Genomic DNA, 15,179 nt, shown 5'->3' on the forward strand with positions numbered 1-15,179 from the left:
GCCGCTAGTACGCAGGTCGCCCCGTGGCTAACCGTGCGATATGCCCGCACGGCTCTGGTCGCGATTATCCTTTGCGGCCTGCGCAAAAGGGCTCGCGTGCAGGGTGTGAGGCACTCAGCCCACACCGGTGTCCCGTATAGTGCCAACGACCGTATCACCACGTGAAACAGCAAGCGGCACTTTACACCAGGCCCTCCCACGTTGGGGAGGAGCTTCCGAGGCCGGCTGCGGCAGCGCACGGCCGTGGAGCGAGGAGCTTAAAATGCTCCTTAGAGCTCCACCGGGAGTCCAAAGTAAGGCCGAGGTACTTCGCATGCACCTCGACTGGAAATTGTACGCCCTCTACCATGATTTTGAGCTCCAGGTGGGCTCTACGTCTTATTGAGGGCCACTTCCAGACCGGGGAGGCGGATGCGCCGAACTACCAGGGAGGTGCCGAACGACGCAAGGTGGACCGCTTCGTCCCAACCTTTCGCTGCCGCCACGACCAGCGTGTCATTCGCAAAGCAGATGACATCCATGCGCGGCGTCATCACTCCCCGCAGAACCCAATTGTATCCCAGGTTCCATAATAGAGGGCCGAATACGGAACCCTGGGGTATTCCTGCCGCCAGTCTCCACGACTCAACGCGGCCCTCCGCGCTTTCTTAGCGAATCATCCTGTCCTGCAGGTAGTCCCCGACAATGGCGCGAAGCTACGAAGGCACTTGAGGTGTAGAACGCCTTCGCGATGTCCAGTGACACCGCTATCACCACCTCCCTCCTGTCAATAGCCGCCACGGTCCACCTTTTGAGGTGCTTCACCGCGTCGATCGTGGACCGTCTAGTATGGAAACCGTACTGGCATTCCGCTAGATCTGGCCCACTGTCTTTCAGATGCTGAATAATGCGGGAGGCGAGGATCTTCTCGAAAGTCTTCCCCGCCTCATCCAGCAACACCACACCACTGGCCGGTAGCTCTCCGGGGCATCCGCCGGACGGTTCTCCTTACGGAGTAGACAGAGCCGCCCTCCTCTCCATCGCTTGGGGAAGCGGGCCGCCGCAATGCAGTTGTCGAGCACTGCGCGGTACCGGTCCTCCAGGGGCCCTAAGACGATAGCCATCACCTTGGAAGGGGCCCAATGAATTTGCACCGGAGCCTCAAACGGATCGTGTTGAATTCAGCATCCGACTCGGGAAGGCCGTCGACCCGCTCCCCTTGAGCGAGATCTGCGATTGTCATGCGCGGAGGTGCGAAAGATCCAGGATCAGGGAACAACGTCCCCAGTACCCTCCGCAGCATCTTTTACCGACACCTAGAATTGCGAGCATGTCAGAGGGTGCTTGCCGAGCAGCGACAGAAAGTATTAGTCGTCGTTCACGGGAGCGTTGAGAACGGGATGAAGCGCGTTTAGATGAAGAGAATTCTAAGAAATAATTCACTTTAATATAAATTACTAAACAATAAATTAACATGTCACATTGTGCCGGTGGTTGTCAGTTCATTGAGTTCGGGACACCCTGTATAACGTAACGTTTGGCGAGTTTAAGCCGCTTAGGACTTTATAAATTGAGTATTATCTAAAAAAAAATGCGATTTACTTAAAACGAGTATATTTTTAATTTTTATTTTAATTAATTGAATTATTAGAAAAGCTCAACTTCCTTTGAATATTCTCAAAACCTGCTCCTCGAGGTCTGCGAGTTCCCCTTGGTGCCGGGGTCCTCGTGCGCCTGCAACATCACACCCTTACATTATTTTACCCGGGACTTCATTATTACACAATTGTATAAGTTTCAATTCCAGCGACAGGTTTATTTGTCCTTGTTTAAATTAGCTCTTTGATGTCACCGTGACTATGCCTGGTGACACATCGCTGGTAACCCTGTATCCAGGTGCCGCGGGTCCGCGTGGTGTCGGTGCTCACCTTGATGACGATGCAGCTCCTGGGCCCGGTGTGCCACAGCTGGCCCTTCTCGTCCACGAAGGCCGCCTCCACCGCGACCGTGTACAGTCCGGGAGCCGGGACGCTCACCAGCTGCTGGGCGGAGAAGAAGTCCCTCACGGGCGTCACCGTCTGCACGGCCGTCAGCGTCGGCTGTACGTTCGTCAGCTCCACCGTCTGTTGCATATATTAATGATTATATTTTTATATTACATATAATTTTACTCGTATTTTTTAAACCAAACATACCAAGTGAATGAAAGAGGGAATAATTTACAAGAACTGGATCCGAATCTGCGACCTCCGGGACAGAGCGTCCCAGTCACTTTTCTAACTAAGCTATGTGCCCTGACTGTAGTCGGCGACTTGTCCGCTCGATATATTAAACAGTGAACATGTTCATTCTGTCATTTAATGTACTTAACCTTGATAGTTAATGTATAGTTATATTAACTGTTATTTAAGCCTTCATATAAATTAACGTAAACTAGTAAACATTGAATTGTTAACAAAAACATTAATTAAGATGAATATTTAAATTAAAATAAAAATGGTATGAAACAGTGGTCTAATAGAGTGTAGCTGAGATTGTGTGCAAAAGTAAATTTTTCTAAAGATATAAATAATTCCAGAACTATACGAAAAACAGATAATTAGTTAAGAGTTCTGTGCAGCAATATCAGGTAGTGAGAGGCCGCGATGGCTCAACAAAATTCTACAAATCGCGGCTTCGATAAAATGTTTTAAACTGGTTTAAAAGTGATATACGATTTTGTGTTCAGCGAGTGATTGATGAGCTCGGCGTCCATAGAGGCTCATTGTAAACGGGGGTCTAGTTATAATAGTTTCTTATACTACCTTCTCGTTGGTCCGCGGATGTGGAGTCGCGGTCACAGTGATCTGGACTCCTTTAACTTGCCGCTTGTTCTTCATCTTGCTGTTAAAATTTAATTACACGAACAAATCAGTGAAATTCCTTATGAATAGCCATAATTTTTTATATATATTCGTACTATATGTTATTTAAAAAAATTATTCCATACAATTTTATGTCCACGAGTTCCGTTTCAGCCTTGGAGCTGTTCAGCGATTCTCTCTTAGAAATTTATAATGTATAGTGAAATAAAACGAGCATGGCAGCTCCGACTGGCAGCGCCGTCTACAGTCTGTGGCACGAGACTTAACACACAGCGCGATACACCTCGTGCCATAGTTTTCAATAAGCTGTAGTCTATTTTCTGTTTCGATGTTTCAGCTTCATTATTGGAAAATCTGATCAGAATCCGTCGAGTGTTTTTGCCTGAACGAGTAACAAACATACACACACACAGTCTTCCTCCTCACACAACATGTATTATGGTACTGTGAGTGAGTCGAATAGTAAATGTGTTTTGGAAGTGAAACTTCTGATGCGACTTCTGGCGAGGTTGCGTTAAACGTTCCACGCTCCTGTGGGGGGTGGAGAGAGAGAGCCAAAGTGAATGGTTGGGTCAGTTATGAATTTTGAGCAATGTTCATAAAGTTTGTCTTAAAGAGACTAAAGGTTTCAACTCCTTTCACTTCTTTTTCCACATCGCGAAGTTTCACTTCTGCCGCGCAGACTCGACGCAGTACATTTTTATTTACTAAGTCATAGAAGTATTAGCAGTGGACGGACCCCGGCGGCGGCAGCAAAACGCCCTCCAGCTTAACGGCCAGGCGGTGCGCCAGGGGGAGGGCGGCGGCGTGGTCGGCGGGGGGCGCTCGCGGCGCAGGGGACAGCGACACGCGGCAGGGCGCCCCGCCCGCCCCGCCCGCACAGACCGCCCTCGGCCACACGATCCCCCGACACAGAGCTCGGACCCCGGCCACCACGGCCTCCGCGTGCTGAGGAACAAGACCGGTAAACATGAACCGAGCGGCGGCGACAAACAGTGATAGGAGTGAAACGGTTCAACTTATACTGGACACGGACCGCCTCAGGGTACTGACTGCTGGAATATAGCTATCTCAGAGGACACCACACATGCTGGGTCGAAGAAAATCATGCACCAGGAGACGGTCCGCTGATCAATAATACCATATACATTGCATATACAATTTCTTTTGTCTTTCCAAATAAATCGCTGAAAAAGCTGGTACTATTTTGATTTGACTTTCACTGACGGATAGCTGTTTGAACAAGTAACGCAAGACGCTGCCGATGACTAAGTTTAACTTAATATTTCAGATATCTCAGCTAGCCGTCAGCGCCATCTATCGTCTGTGACACGACTTCAGACTGCATACAACCGTTGCGAGCGATCTCGGACTTAGTTATAAGGTATAATAGGTTATTCGGCCGTCTGACCTACGTGACGGGAAAGTTTCAACCAAATCCGTTCAATATATTTCCCGTGAGGGAGCAACACACGTCACACATGCACCCTCGCAAACCTTCTCATTTATACAATACGCGACGTGTCCGAATAAACGAACTGAAAGGATACACCCTGGAGCCCCGGCAGTCCGCAGACATTACGCAGGCCAGTGTCGGACTATCGAATTCGTCGGATTACAGACTGCGGCCTGAGAGCCTCTGCAGTCCGACTTACCGAACGAAAGATTTCTTGTGGAAAGTGGACACGACCGGTCTGCGTGGACCACGGACTGAGGCTGAAATGAGTGATGGACGGCTGGCGGGGCCAGGAGGAGCGCTGGTTAGGCGGGAGTAGGATGTAGAGTCAGCAGGGAAGGAGACATTGGGAATATGTAACAGAACGCAGCGGGCACAGTAGAGGTGGTGTCTACGAGCTGTGACCTGGGCAATATTGAGTAAGCCAATATATGTGGTGACGATGTCCGGTTCCCGGGCTCCAGTGGATCAAAGGCTACATCATGTTCCCCACCCTGTGAGTGATGCCGGCGCCGGTGGCGGGGTGGTCGAATAGCTGGGCGGCGACCCCGGCCAGGGCGTGGGCGGGCGCCAAAGCGAGCGTCTCCTCCAGGCTGCGGGCGCTCACCGGCCGCACCTCCCACTCCTGGCCGGACGTGATGCGCTCCAGGAACTGAGACATCAGGCCGTACGTGTGCTGGGAGCTGGCTTATTGTAAGGCTGTTCATTTGAAAGTTATACTGTGAAGTAATTTTAATTTCAGTTCCAAAGGATACATGTAGAGCAATCTGAGCGTGGTGTCGTCGGCGTAGAACGACATCCTGGCGAGGGCGGCGTACGACTTGGCGACGGCGGACAGCGCGGCCGAGGCCCGGCGGAGGGCGCCCGCGCACGCGCCCGACTTGGACGCGGGGTCGCGAGCGGCCTGCGACCACAGCGACATGCTTACATTAACACTCCTGCAGCACTCGGTTCACACAATAAAGTTTCAATAATTTTAGTTGTGTATAGCATATTTAACAGGTGACGAGGAGTCGCGAGACCAAATAATGGGAACTCTTAATCCGGGCGTGTATGGAGTTGCAGCGGCGTGCGTTACACGAGAGGCTAGGGCGGGACACCTGCCGGGGTGAGGGTTCCGCACGTTGGATAAAGTTATTAGTAATAAATGCGCTCCGGTTTAACTTCACTTATTAAATTAAGATTTGCAATTAAATCATATGTTAATATCCTTCAAGCCGCCATTTCGACGGACGCACCAATCACGGAGCGTGACGTCACGGGCACGCGTTTAGAGCGACTTTATATAGTTTTATTTGAATTTTATTGTTAACTCCGCCGATTCCATAACCTGATAAGTTAGTTTCCTTATATAGATATATATATATATATATATATAATAAACAGGTCCCCGCTGACCAGAATCACCTGAGCATGTTGCATAGCGATGGCGGGCGGCGGCTGAGTGCACAGGGCGCGCGCCGCGGCCGCGGCCCGGGCGAGCGCCGCCAGCCCGCGGGCCCGCGCCGCCGCCCACGCCGCACACAGGGACGTGCACGCCCCACACCCCGCGCACCCCACGCACCCGCCCGCACCCACGCCCGCACCCACCGCGCCCACGGCGAACGACTGCCAGCCGGCGCTCGCCTCCTCCAGCGCCGAGACACCTGTCGGTGGCCGAGTGTTATGCACAAATTAACGTCAAAGTAAAGTGGCGCGGACTATAAAACATGATGTGGCTTGCAGGACGGCGAGAGGAACCGCAGGACGGCGAGAGGAACCGAGGGGATCGGAGTCGTAATAAAAAAGACATGGAATAACTCTACACAAATGTACCTAGTGCATTGTAATCGATTTACAATACACACTCCAGGACATTCTGGATCTCAGGAGAGACCTTCGTCGTCATCAGGTCAGTGCCCCACCTTCATCTTCCAGCAGCCTATCAGCTGCGGCCGCTCGGTGTAGTGCTGTGAGCCAGCGCTGCGCCGCCTCGGACGGCGCTTGAGTAGCCAGCTGTTCCAGGAGCTCCCCCGCCAGGCGGTGGTGGCCGTACCTGCCGGGTCACACGTGGCACAGAACATTAAACATCATGCATTCATGTACCAACAGTGGACGCGGATACGTTACTATAACAGATACGTGATGCGCAGAGTACAGCTGACCCTGTCGACAGAGGAAGCTAGCAAAAATATGTGTAGGTTCAATAAAAAAGAGATGCAGAAAGTGTAAGCTCTGTATCGAGTAATTATCTAGAACATTCCCATCGTTAATGTTTGTATACAGGCAGAAATGTTAGAGATAGTGTTTTGGAATGTTCTAGCAAACGTGCAGCTTATAGTCCCGCCCACTCGCCACGAGATGGCGCCGCCGCTACATGTCGAGAATATTCTACAGTATTCGATAAGCCGCTCTTTACGCTATGTTACTGGAAATACAAAATGGTGATGCAGCAGTCTCATACAACAGCATATCCGGCTGGTTTATAGTTATTTCTGTTTAATGAGATCTAAGATTTTCGCGAGTATTGATAACAATTAAAAAATAAATAAAAAAATTAGCGTAAAAAATCCTAAAAATATAAGTTTTATTTTTATGTTATTTTTGTTATTATTACAAAGAAGTAGGTAAAGTTCTCAATTGAGTTATTATATTACTATCGGTTCTGACTAAAAAATCTATCTCCCGCGCTCCCTGACATTGAATAAATGTATGCAACTAGTCTCATCTACCTCATCTTATACCCGCGGAGGTTTGTGCACTGAACGGATTTTGATAAAACTCTGCAATGGTATGTTTCAGATACAACAGTCGCGTACAGACCGTGTCGCTAGCACGGGGACGCGGACGACAGACGGCGCTGGCGGTTGATATATATATATAATAACATATATCTTTGAATACGACACCAAAGACAAAGAAGGCGAAGTCGAGTGTACACCAGGTCATACTGATTCCGATACCTGAGCGCGGTCCTGGCGACCCTGTATCTGGTCCAGCCGTCGGCTCCCCTCACGGCATCCTTGATCCTCTCCTCCCACGAGCCCCGGATTCTGTACCGCAGCGCTGCCACCGCCCTCTCCTGCAGCAGCACCGTGCAGATCAGCACAAGAGTGGTGCCGTCGTAGGTCGGGTCCTTGCAGTCCTCCCTGATTCATTTTATTTATATCATACACTTATATAATTTTGAGGACACTATAATTGATGGATATTGCAGAAAGGGCTCGGGGTCGGTCAGGGGAGAAGCAATGGCGAGGGATGAAGAGATCGTGATTGTGTTATTGTGTTGATAGTTCCCGTATCGAACGTTATTCCTTACAATAACTTGCATCCGACGCCTGTGGTTAACGCATTGAACAAAAAATCTACATATTCCAATACGGTGGCCTGAAGGCAGTCACTAGGCTCTATGAGCTGTAGGTGGACTCGCAGTGGTTTTTCTCTTTGGTTTGTATAGAGCTGTACACTAGGTTTCGTGTTGTGCTAAGGCCACAATGGTATATGTTCAAGTTCAGAGGGAAGTTCCAGGTCTTCCCGGGGACTCCCACAAAACCTGGCGACTTTCCTCGGGTCAGAAAGTAATAAATAGCTTCCCAGATGTGAGAAAACGATTTTAGCTTAATTATATGTTCCAGAAAGTGTTCCGTATTGACAAAGACCCAAGATTTCTACATGAATGTTTACGTGCTGTTAGCCGACCCTGCCAGCTGTTAGTCACCGGTGCTTACTAGAGAACATCGTCGGAGAGGTCAATAATAATCGGTCGGCAAAAAGGCCCTTAATGTAGGGGCTCAAAAAAGTTGCTGCAAATCTAAAGATTTCTTCGCTAGTGATGGTATTTGGTGTAGCTACAGCAAGGATTGGCGCTTTACAATAGTTTAATGTCCCATGACCCGTACTAATGTCAGTGAAGTCACTTATAAACGTCTCACTTGGCTCTCTCTAGGGCGGGTATGAGATAGGGTGCGGCGGAGGCCCCCAGGGCCCCGAGCGCAGCCAGGCCTTCGAGTAGTGCAGCCTGTCGCGGACCCACGGAGCTCTGGGCGGCGGACCCCAAAACACCAGCGGTTCGACTCGCGTACAGGTGAGGGGCGGAGGAACTCAATTGTACCTTGAGATAGAAAGGGACCAGTTGATTTATATTATCACAGAGCCTTGTTTTAATTACAAATGCATTATTGACGATAATCGTGCTATATTGTGTTAGTCCAGGGACGGTATAGAACTCACTCATTTAAAGCGGTCTCAACAAGGAAAGCAAGTTTGAATACCGCCATGCTGATATTCACCAAAGCCAGCGATTATGATTGATCGTCTCAAGTGAGTTTTTTAAGTGTGCCGATGACTCCGTACCAGACATCTGAGCGCTATCCGCAGGGGTCGTATATTATTCTGTCCGTTGTCCATGCCGGTGGCGATCACCAGCGACTCCAGGGCCAGCATCAGCTCCGAACCTTCGACCGGGAGATTCTCCTCGTAGCTATAAAAACACGACGCTCGCACATCACACGACTGATTTAAGTCCACGAGAGACGGAGGCGAGAAATCGCCTCAGAAGAAAATAATGCCTACAGACCAGTGGGCTACGATTCTTGTGAGTACGTCTGCAGCGATTGCAGCTAGCTTCATGTTGACGCTGAGCGCTGCAGCGCTGCAGTGGCGCCGGAGAGACGCCTCGGGCCCGGCCGCCGCGCACACCGCCGGGCAACGGACCAGGATCTGCACAAATACCACGCTGAATAGCACCGCTGAGGTTCTTGGTGCGGTGTAAAGTGTTTGGTCATATTTCAATGAATCTGCCAAAAAAATCTTTAAACTGTTCTTGCGGCATTTATTCAATACACACGTGGCCGTGATAAAATGCTTTTCATTGATTTATTAGTGATAAGTATAATAATAGCAGTTGTAAATATTTTAGCGCACGAGACGATTAGGTTATCGAAGTACCCCCTGCTGTGGAGCGGGTTTGTCGGTACAGGGCCGGCCGCAGTTTGAGCGGATTAAGTCAGCGTTAGTGAGCATTCGTGGCCGCGACCTGCTACACCGCTACGGACGGAGCAGTTTATTGTTTTGGTTTCACTGGAGATTATCTTTCGTTCAAAAAGAAAAATCTCCGCTCGTCACAGGTCAAAGCTCCTATTTCCGAGACCTCCTAAGGATTTTGAGTGTCGGTCCCGCGAATGTACATTTAAAAAAAACGGTAGAAAATAAAATATCAAAGACTTCTAAAATTCCTCACATATACAGGTGTACAATTCATTTACAGGTGTATGGGACACGGAAGCTGTTTTCTAGCATATGCTCGTTACTATCATCAAGCTCACTTCACCTGCATGACCTGTAAGCAGAGCATGCTATGCTCATCGTCCTGCATCTCTGAAGCCGCGTGCACCAGGTCTTGGATACAGTCAGTGGGCCATAGCGCAGCATGCTCAGCCAGTTTACGAAGACCCACTAGCGCAGCGCGGCGAACAGCCGACCGAGCGTCGTTAACGGCCAGTTTAAGCAGAAGCTCCACCTACACACATTAAATACTGTCACACATACGAAACGCTATCCCCTACCATGAGTTCACAGTGTCAAATTAAATCTCAGTTCTCAGTACAGACACCAACACAGGTCTCTGTAATTAGTATAATTATGCAAACAAGTGGTAAGGGCTAGTCGGATATTTTTAGCACTAATTTAGATGTCAAGTTATAATTGGAATAAAAAACAATTTTTTAATTTGTTTAAGACAATGGAATAACAATATTTTTTCTTAGATTTGTTTATTTAAGGTTATTTCTACATATAAAACTCGGTACTTAAAGGGCAACTACTAAGATGACATCAAGGAATCTTAGGAAAATATACCTGATCGGGTACATGCACTACAGTATCCGCAGCGATGGCAGTGAGAGCTGTGATTGCAGCTCGGACTGAGCTCGATGAAGGGAATCTCTCCAGCAGGGACCTTAGCAGCTTTAGGACACCTTGAGCACGAACCGCTGTACACAAGTTAATGCATTATGTGCACCATTTACAGTATTTACACAATGTTATATGTATGTGTGTGTGTAATGTGTGTCTGTGTGGTGTTTTAAGCATCTATAGTCTAGTTATGTTTTTTATTTACAAATTATACATTAATATATAAATATAATGAATCAACTTGTAAACATCGTAGCAACAGTATATAATGACTCAGTAAACAGTTTATAAGCGGACAGAACTTCAGACGCGCAAGTAAAAATTTATTTGCAACCAGTGTTGCTATATAGAAAAATATTTTTCATATATTTTTCAAAGCAGTTCTGTAGTTATCTGTGGTGGATCACCTCCGCCATGTACTGTCCGTAAGGCCCTGACGAGTTTTGCTCTCCGTTCAACCCCCGTACTCTCGCACTCGACCATGTCCGACAGCTTATTGCACATGGCCACTGCGAATGAACTGCAATAAAAAAGTTATATTTGAATTTTAATACTAATTCTATTGAATATAAGTACGTTGGAGGGAAAAACAAATAATTTTACGTTAAACGAGACTAACAGACGGACATTTTTATCTTGTTGCTGTAAAGGATATATGTCGGTCTCATGTTGATATAGAATAATAAAAAAGCATAGTACCAAACAATGTGTACATCTGAGATATCATGACTCGGTGCTCAATATTTAATTCTATATTATAACTTAAATTAGTGATATGTTATATTAAATATATAGATTTCAATGTATTCCTAGACCAAACTATACGAAGCAAAAAGTATCTTCTAGAAGAGAAAGAATTTGGAACAACTATCACCATGTTATATAAATTCATAGTCAACTGGCACTTAATGTGATCCGAGACTGTCACAAGTATTACTATGCGTATTTAAGGAAAGTACATATTCCCGATGTTTCTGATACTTTTCGGCAAACATTATCACAGGCAGACGAGATGTGAATCACATAAAATAATTAATGTGAACAAGATTAGTTTCATTAAACTGAAACTTATTAATATAACTTGTGTTTTTGAGCGGGTTTGTAATATTTTGTGGACATAGTAAGACTGTTTCTTAATGTTTCTTAATAAAAACCACCCATGGAAAGACAGTTTTGTCTTTTTTTTTTCTATTAATTATTACATCGTGGCATAAATAAAGTGTGATGTGTATGAACTTTGTTTATGTTTTTTTAATTCAATGTTTTATAATGGAAACAGTTCGGTTTGCTTCGTTATTAGGTGTTTATCATTTTAATGTCTAACTTTCAAGTTATTAAATAAGTGTTTATATGAACTTACTTTGAATGTGCAGCAAATCTTGTAGTAGCATAAATAGCGGCATCAACTTCTACATTATCGTGGCTCTCTAGACCTCTGCGGATTGCATGATGGACGTTCTGACGCTCGGGAATTATTCCCGCCACTGCACCCAAAGTCCTCAGCGCCAACGCTCGCGCCACAGGGTCGTTTGAATGCAACACGCTGTAAACCCGCCTCAAAAACTCATCCACATTTAATATCTTATCCAAATGCTTCTCACTCTGTTGACACACGCGTAAAACCCAGAGCCGTAAAAAGTTGTTACCCATACGAAACACGTCCGCCAATTTTAAAAATGATGAATTAATTAATATAGGAAACGGGTACTTTTCAAATAAACGAGGAAAACGGACTATAGCTTCACATTGTTCTCCGACTTTACCAGACCTTAGACCTGTAAATAGTATTAATTTTGTAGGTTTTATTAATATGCTATACAACATAGGTTATCTAGCAATACCTTTATCCAACTCTGTTAAAGCAGAATTAGCGTCCTGTTCAGGTTCCCCTGAATTGTCGCTGAATGAGTTTAATCTTACTCCGATCATTTTAAACAATTATTCTCTTTTTTTTATTACAAACTTTATCATTTACTTGTTTGATGACAACTTTCAGCATAAATTCGTTTTATGTCAGATAGCTTTTGACATTTGACAGTTATACAGAAAACGAGAAAATATTCCATTCAAGTTACACATTTTTTAGATTCATTTATATCTTGTAATTTATTTTTTGGGATCTGATAAGTGACATCTAGTATTAGGTAGCGAAATTATTCTATTCAAATGACAAGTGCTAAAAAGCAGTTCGATGAGAATATTTGAACATGGCAAACTCGTTAAAGTCTCTCTTTAAATATTACATTTTTATATTCATGCATTATTTTAGTATATGAGGTTTTAACACAATTTTAAAATTTGTATTTATGAGAAAATTTTAAAAGAAAAACCAGAACATGGAAGTAATATGTAGGGTATACTAAGACTTCTCAAAATTTAACGAATACACAGCTAGGTTTATTTAAAGTAAAATAAAGTATCTAATTAAAAGTCTCTAGACTAGAATATGATGGTGAACAAATGTTATATGGAATTAGTAAAAGCAAAAGCATATATGAATTTAGGGTTCTGTAGAGCTGTATAAGAAATAAAATATTGGGCAGTAGATGCAATACCAGTAGAATAATAAAATAGGACGATGTAATAGTTGTAGAAGGAGCTACTTGCAACGATGCAATTATTTATATCGGATGATGTTCATGACTTAAGAATATGGAAATAATAGCAAGACGCCTGTGAAAAATAACGAGTAATTTTTAACATCCGCCAATTTGACTATTGTTCGAAATTTATAAAAGGTATAAACATGTGGTGACTTTAAACAGGAGGCATGCACTCAGAGGTAACTGGAGTTGTCTTAGGATTAAGTGGATCGAATTAAAAATCCAGATCCAGTCTGCAACGATGTGGCGGTTCGCTTGCACAAAGGGTTGGATTTAAGATTAGCCAGTTATTAAAGGATACTGTGACAATGGGTATACAAGAGGAAAATTATGATCGAACTGTCTAGAATATATGGAGAGGGTATAAGAATGTGGAGGATGATGAGTGAGGTAAGAGGAATCGAAGATGGAGAAACATACATTCAAGTCAGCGAGAGGCGGTTTGATAATGAAACAAATGGTAGAAAAGTAGAGCGAGGAGAGATTGGCTATGTATATATTTATAGGATGAAAGGTCGTTCCATTTTCATCCAATATCCCATCGAAGATCAGAACAATAGATGAATGATTTTTTTAAACTAGGGCTTCATTCGCATTGCGATAGTGGAATATCTTGTCAATGTCATCTTTTTATGATAAATATTTTTAAAAAGAACATATGAAGACGTCACAATCATGACATATCTTGTGAACGTTCAACAACTAGTGACAATTGACAGTAACGTCCAGTTATTTTAAATTTTAGGAGTTCATGAAAAATAATTAACAAATGTATTGTAGTTTAATACGTTTCTAGCTTACCTAATAGTTACTAGTTTGGTGACTAAACACCTGACATTACACCTCAGTCATGAATTAGAGTTAAATCCTGTCGGAGCGTTGTTTAGTCACTCCCAGCTCGGCTCTCAAAGGCTCATAATTACAGCCTCGCCTGTAACTCTAACCGTGTATGCGACCATTAGCTGAATTACCGAAAACAAAGCTCGTATAATGTCTTTTATGAATGATGTACTCTTTTAATATATATTAATTATTTGTTCCACACATAACGTTATATGAGTATGTTATCATTCGCTTATTCTAAGCGTTATATAAATATCAATATTTATTCTATGTTTGTATATGATTGTTCACGTATTTCCCAGAAATGATCATGAGATATGTCGCTATTATTTTCGAATTTGCCTGTATCGTGTATTTATTATAATGTTTGAATAAAATAGAAATAATTTTAAATTTGTTAACTTTTGTATGATTTTTTTTTTATGAACAAATGTAATGAAGTTAGTGGAATCTTAATTTCTTTTGTATTTCTTTCAATTCGCATCATAGTTAGTTTATAAAATGCTTAAATTTTGTTTTGGTTCACATAATGAGATCTAAGATTTTCGCGAGTTTTATTCATTTTAATGAAACTAATATTTTTAGGATAAACTACGCGTGATTTATTTTTGTAAAAAACTACATACTCCCGACATTTCGGTTACTTTTCAGCAACCGTGATCACGGGCAGACAAGATGACATCTCGGTTGCTGAAAAGTGACCGAAACGTCCGGAGTATGTTTTTTTTTTTACAAAAATAAATCACGCGTAGCTTATCCAAAAAATATTAGTTTCAATTAAGTGCTTCAATTATCGTTCAAATTTCTCTTCACTAATATGATGATAAGAAACTTATAAAAACTATTTGTTTCACTCAATGTTTAGTTAATTAAATATGTTCTCGAATACATTGGACGATTGTACGAATACCTTCGACTATTCGTCATAATCTGTCATTAGGGTCATTTTCTTTTCGTTTCGTGAGAATAAAAAAATACATAAGTAAAACCTCGTTCATTGTGCAAGATAACAATCATAATGAATATCGAGTCATTAATCTTAATATTTTATAATTCCTTCCGGATTTCAACAAAAGATGTTTTGACGTATTTTAAAGTTATGAATAAGCTAGTAATATATCCCGGATACACTCCGGGATTTGAACTAAGTAGGATTAGATATAACCCAGTTTCCAACAAAGGAACTTTCTCGGAATACATTCTTGCAGGGAACTTCGTCTGTATTTTGTTTGCACAAGATAGAAAATCGCGTATCACGTGCGACTATTGTGTGACGGGGCTTCTGGTTTCCTACAATGGGTCATTGAGTCCCGCCAGGATTAACGATTGCTAAAGGATTAGTGGCCTAATGAAGACAAGATGCAAGTTAGACACTCACATTAATATACATATATATGTGCACATAATACAAATATTGATATATGGTAAATAAATATGTTGTGTGTTATATGTTATTATGTAGTTCAATGTGTTTTTTATAAAATCTAGAAGAAGAAGAAGTCAATAAAATGTAAGGTAAAAAACGGAAATCAAAATATTATT

The 15,179-nt window shown here is 43.7% G+C and overlaps 1 protein-coding gene across 2 annotated transcripts; it reads right to left on the reverse strand.

Moving 5' to 3' along the window:
* Positions 1–1,571: 1,571 nt before the first annotated feature.
* Positions 1,572–13,804, reverse strand: LOC116769825 (integrator complex subunit 7). Of its 2 annotated transcripts, none has more exons than XM_061522578.1 (17): positions 13,596–13,804; positions 11,552–11,966; positions 10,599–10,711; positions 10,135–10,268; positions 9,608–9,796; positions 8,855–8,997; positions 8,632–8,758; positions 8,211–8,389; positions 7,242–7,427; positions 6,204–6,334; positions 5,707–5,945; positions 5,055–5,203; positions 4,793–4,982; positions 3,583–3,791; positions 2,784–2,862; positions 1,908–2,102; positions 1,572–1,713 (listed from the first exon to the last, which is right to left on the reverse strand). In XM_061522578.1, the coding sequence occupies exons 2-17, from the start codon at positions 11,839–11,841 to the stop codon at positions 1,657–1,659; spliced, it is 2,610 nt and encodes an 869-aa protein (XP_061378562.1). In that variant the 5' UTR covers positions 11,842–11,966; positions 13,596–13,804; the 3' UTR covers positions 1,572–1,656. The 2 variants fall into 2 exon arrangements, with proteins under 2 accessions (XP_061378562.1, XP_061378561.1); XM_061522577.1 differs by lacking the exon at positions 13,596–13,804 and adding an exon at positions 12,033–13,582.
* Positions 13,805–15,179: the final 1,375 nt, after the last annotated feature.

Source organism: Danaus plexippus, chromosome 14 (genome assembly GCF_018135715.1).
Source record: "Danaus plexippus chromosome 14, MEX_DaPlex, whole genome shotgun sequence".
NCBI classification, from domain to species: domain Eukaryota; kingdom Metazoa; phylum Arthropoda; class Insecta; order Lepidoptera; family Nymphalidae; genus Danaus; species Danaus plexippus.

Excerpts from the sequence above, each read along its gene's own strand:
- LOC116769825 (XM_061522577.1), bottom strand. The coding sequence starts at position 12,120 with ATGATCGGAGTAAGATTAAACTCATTCAGCGACAATTCAGGGGAACCT. Across the intron at positions 11,967-12,032 it reads TTTAACAGAGTTGGATAAAG|GTCTAAGGTCTGGTAAAGTC; the intron begins GTATTGCTAGAT and ends TACTATTTACAG. Across the intron at positions 1,714-1,907 it reads GGAGCTGCATCGTCATCAAG|GCGCACGAGGACCCCGGCAC; the intron begins GTGAGCACCGAC and ends GTGATGTTGCAG.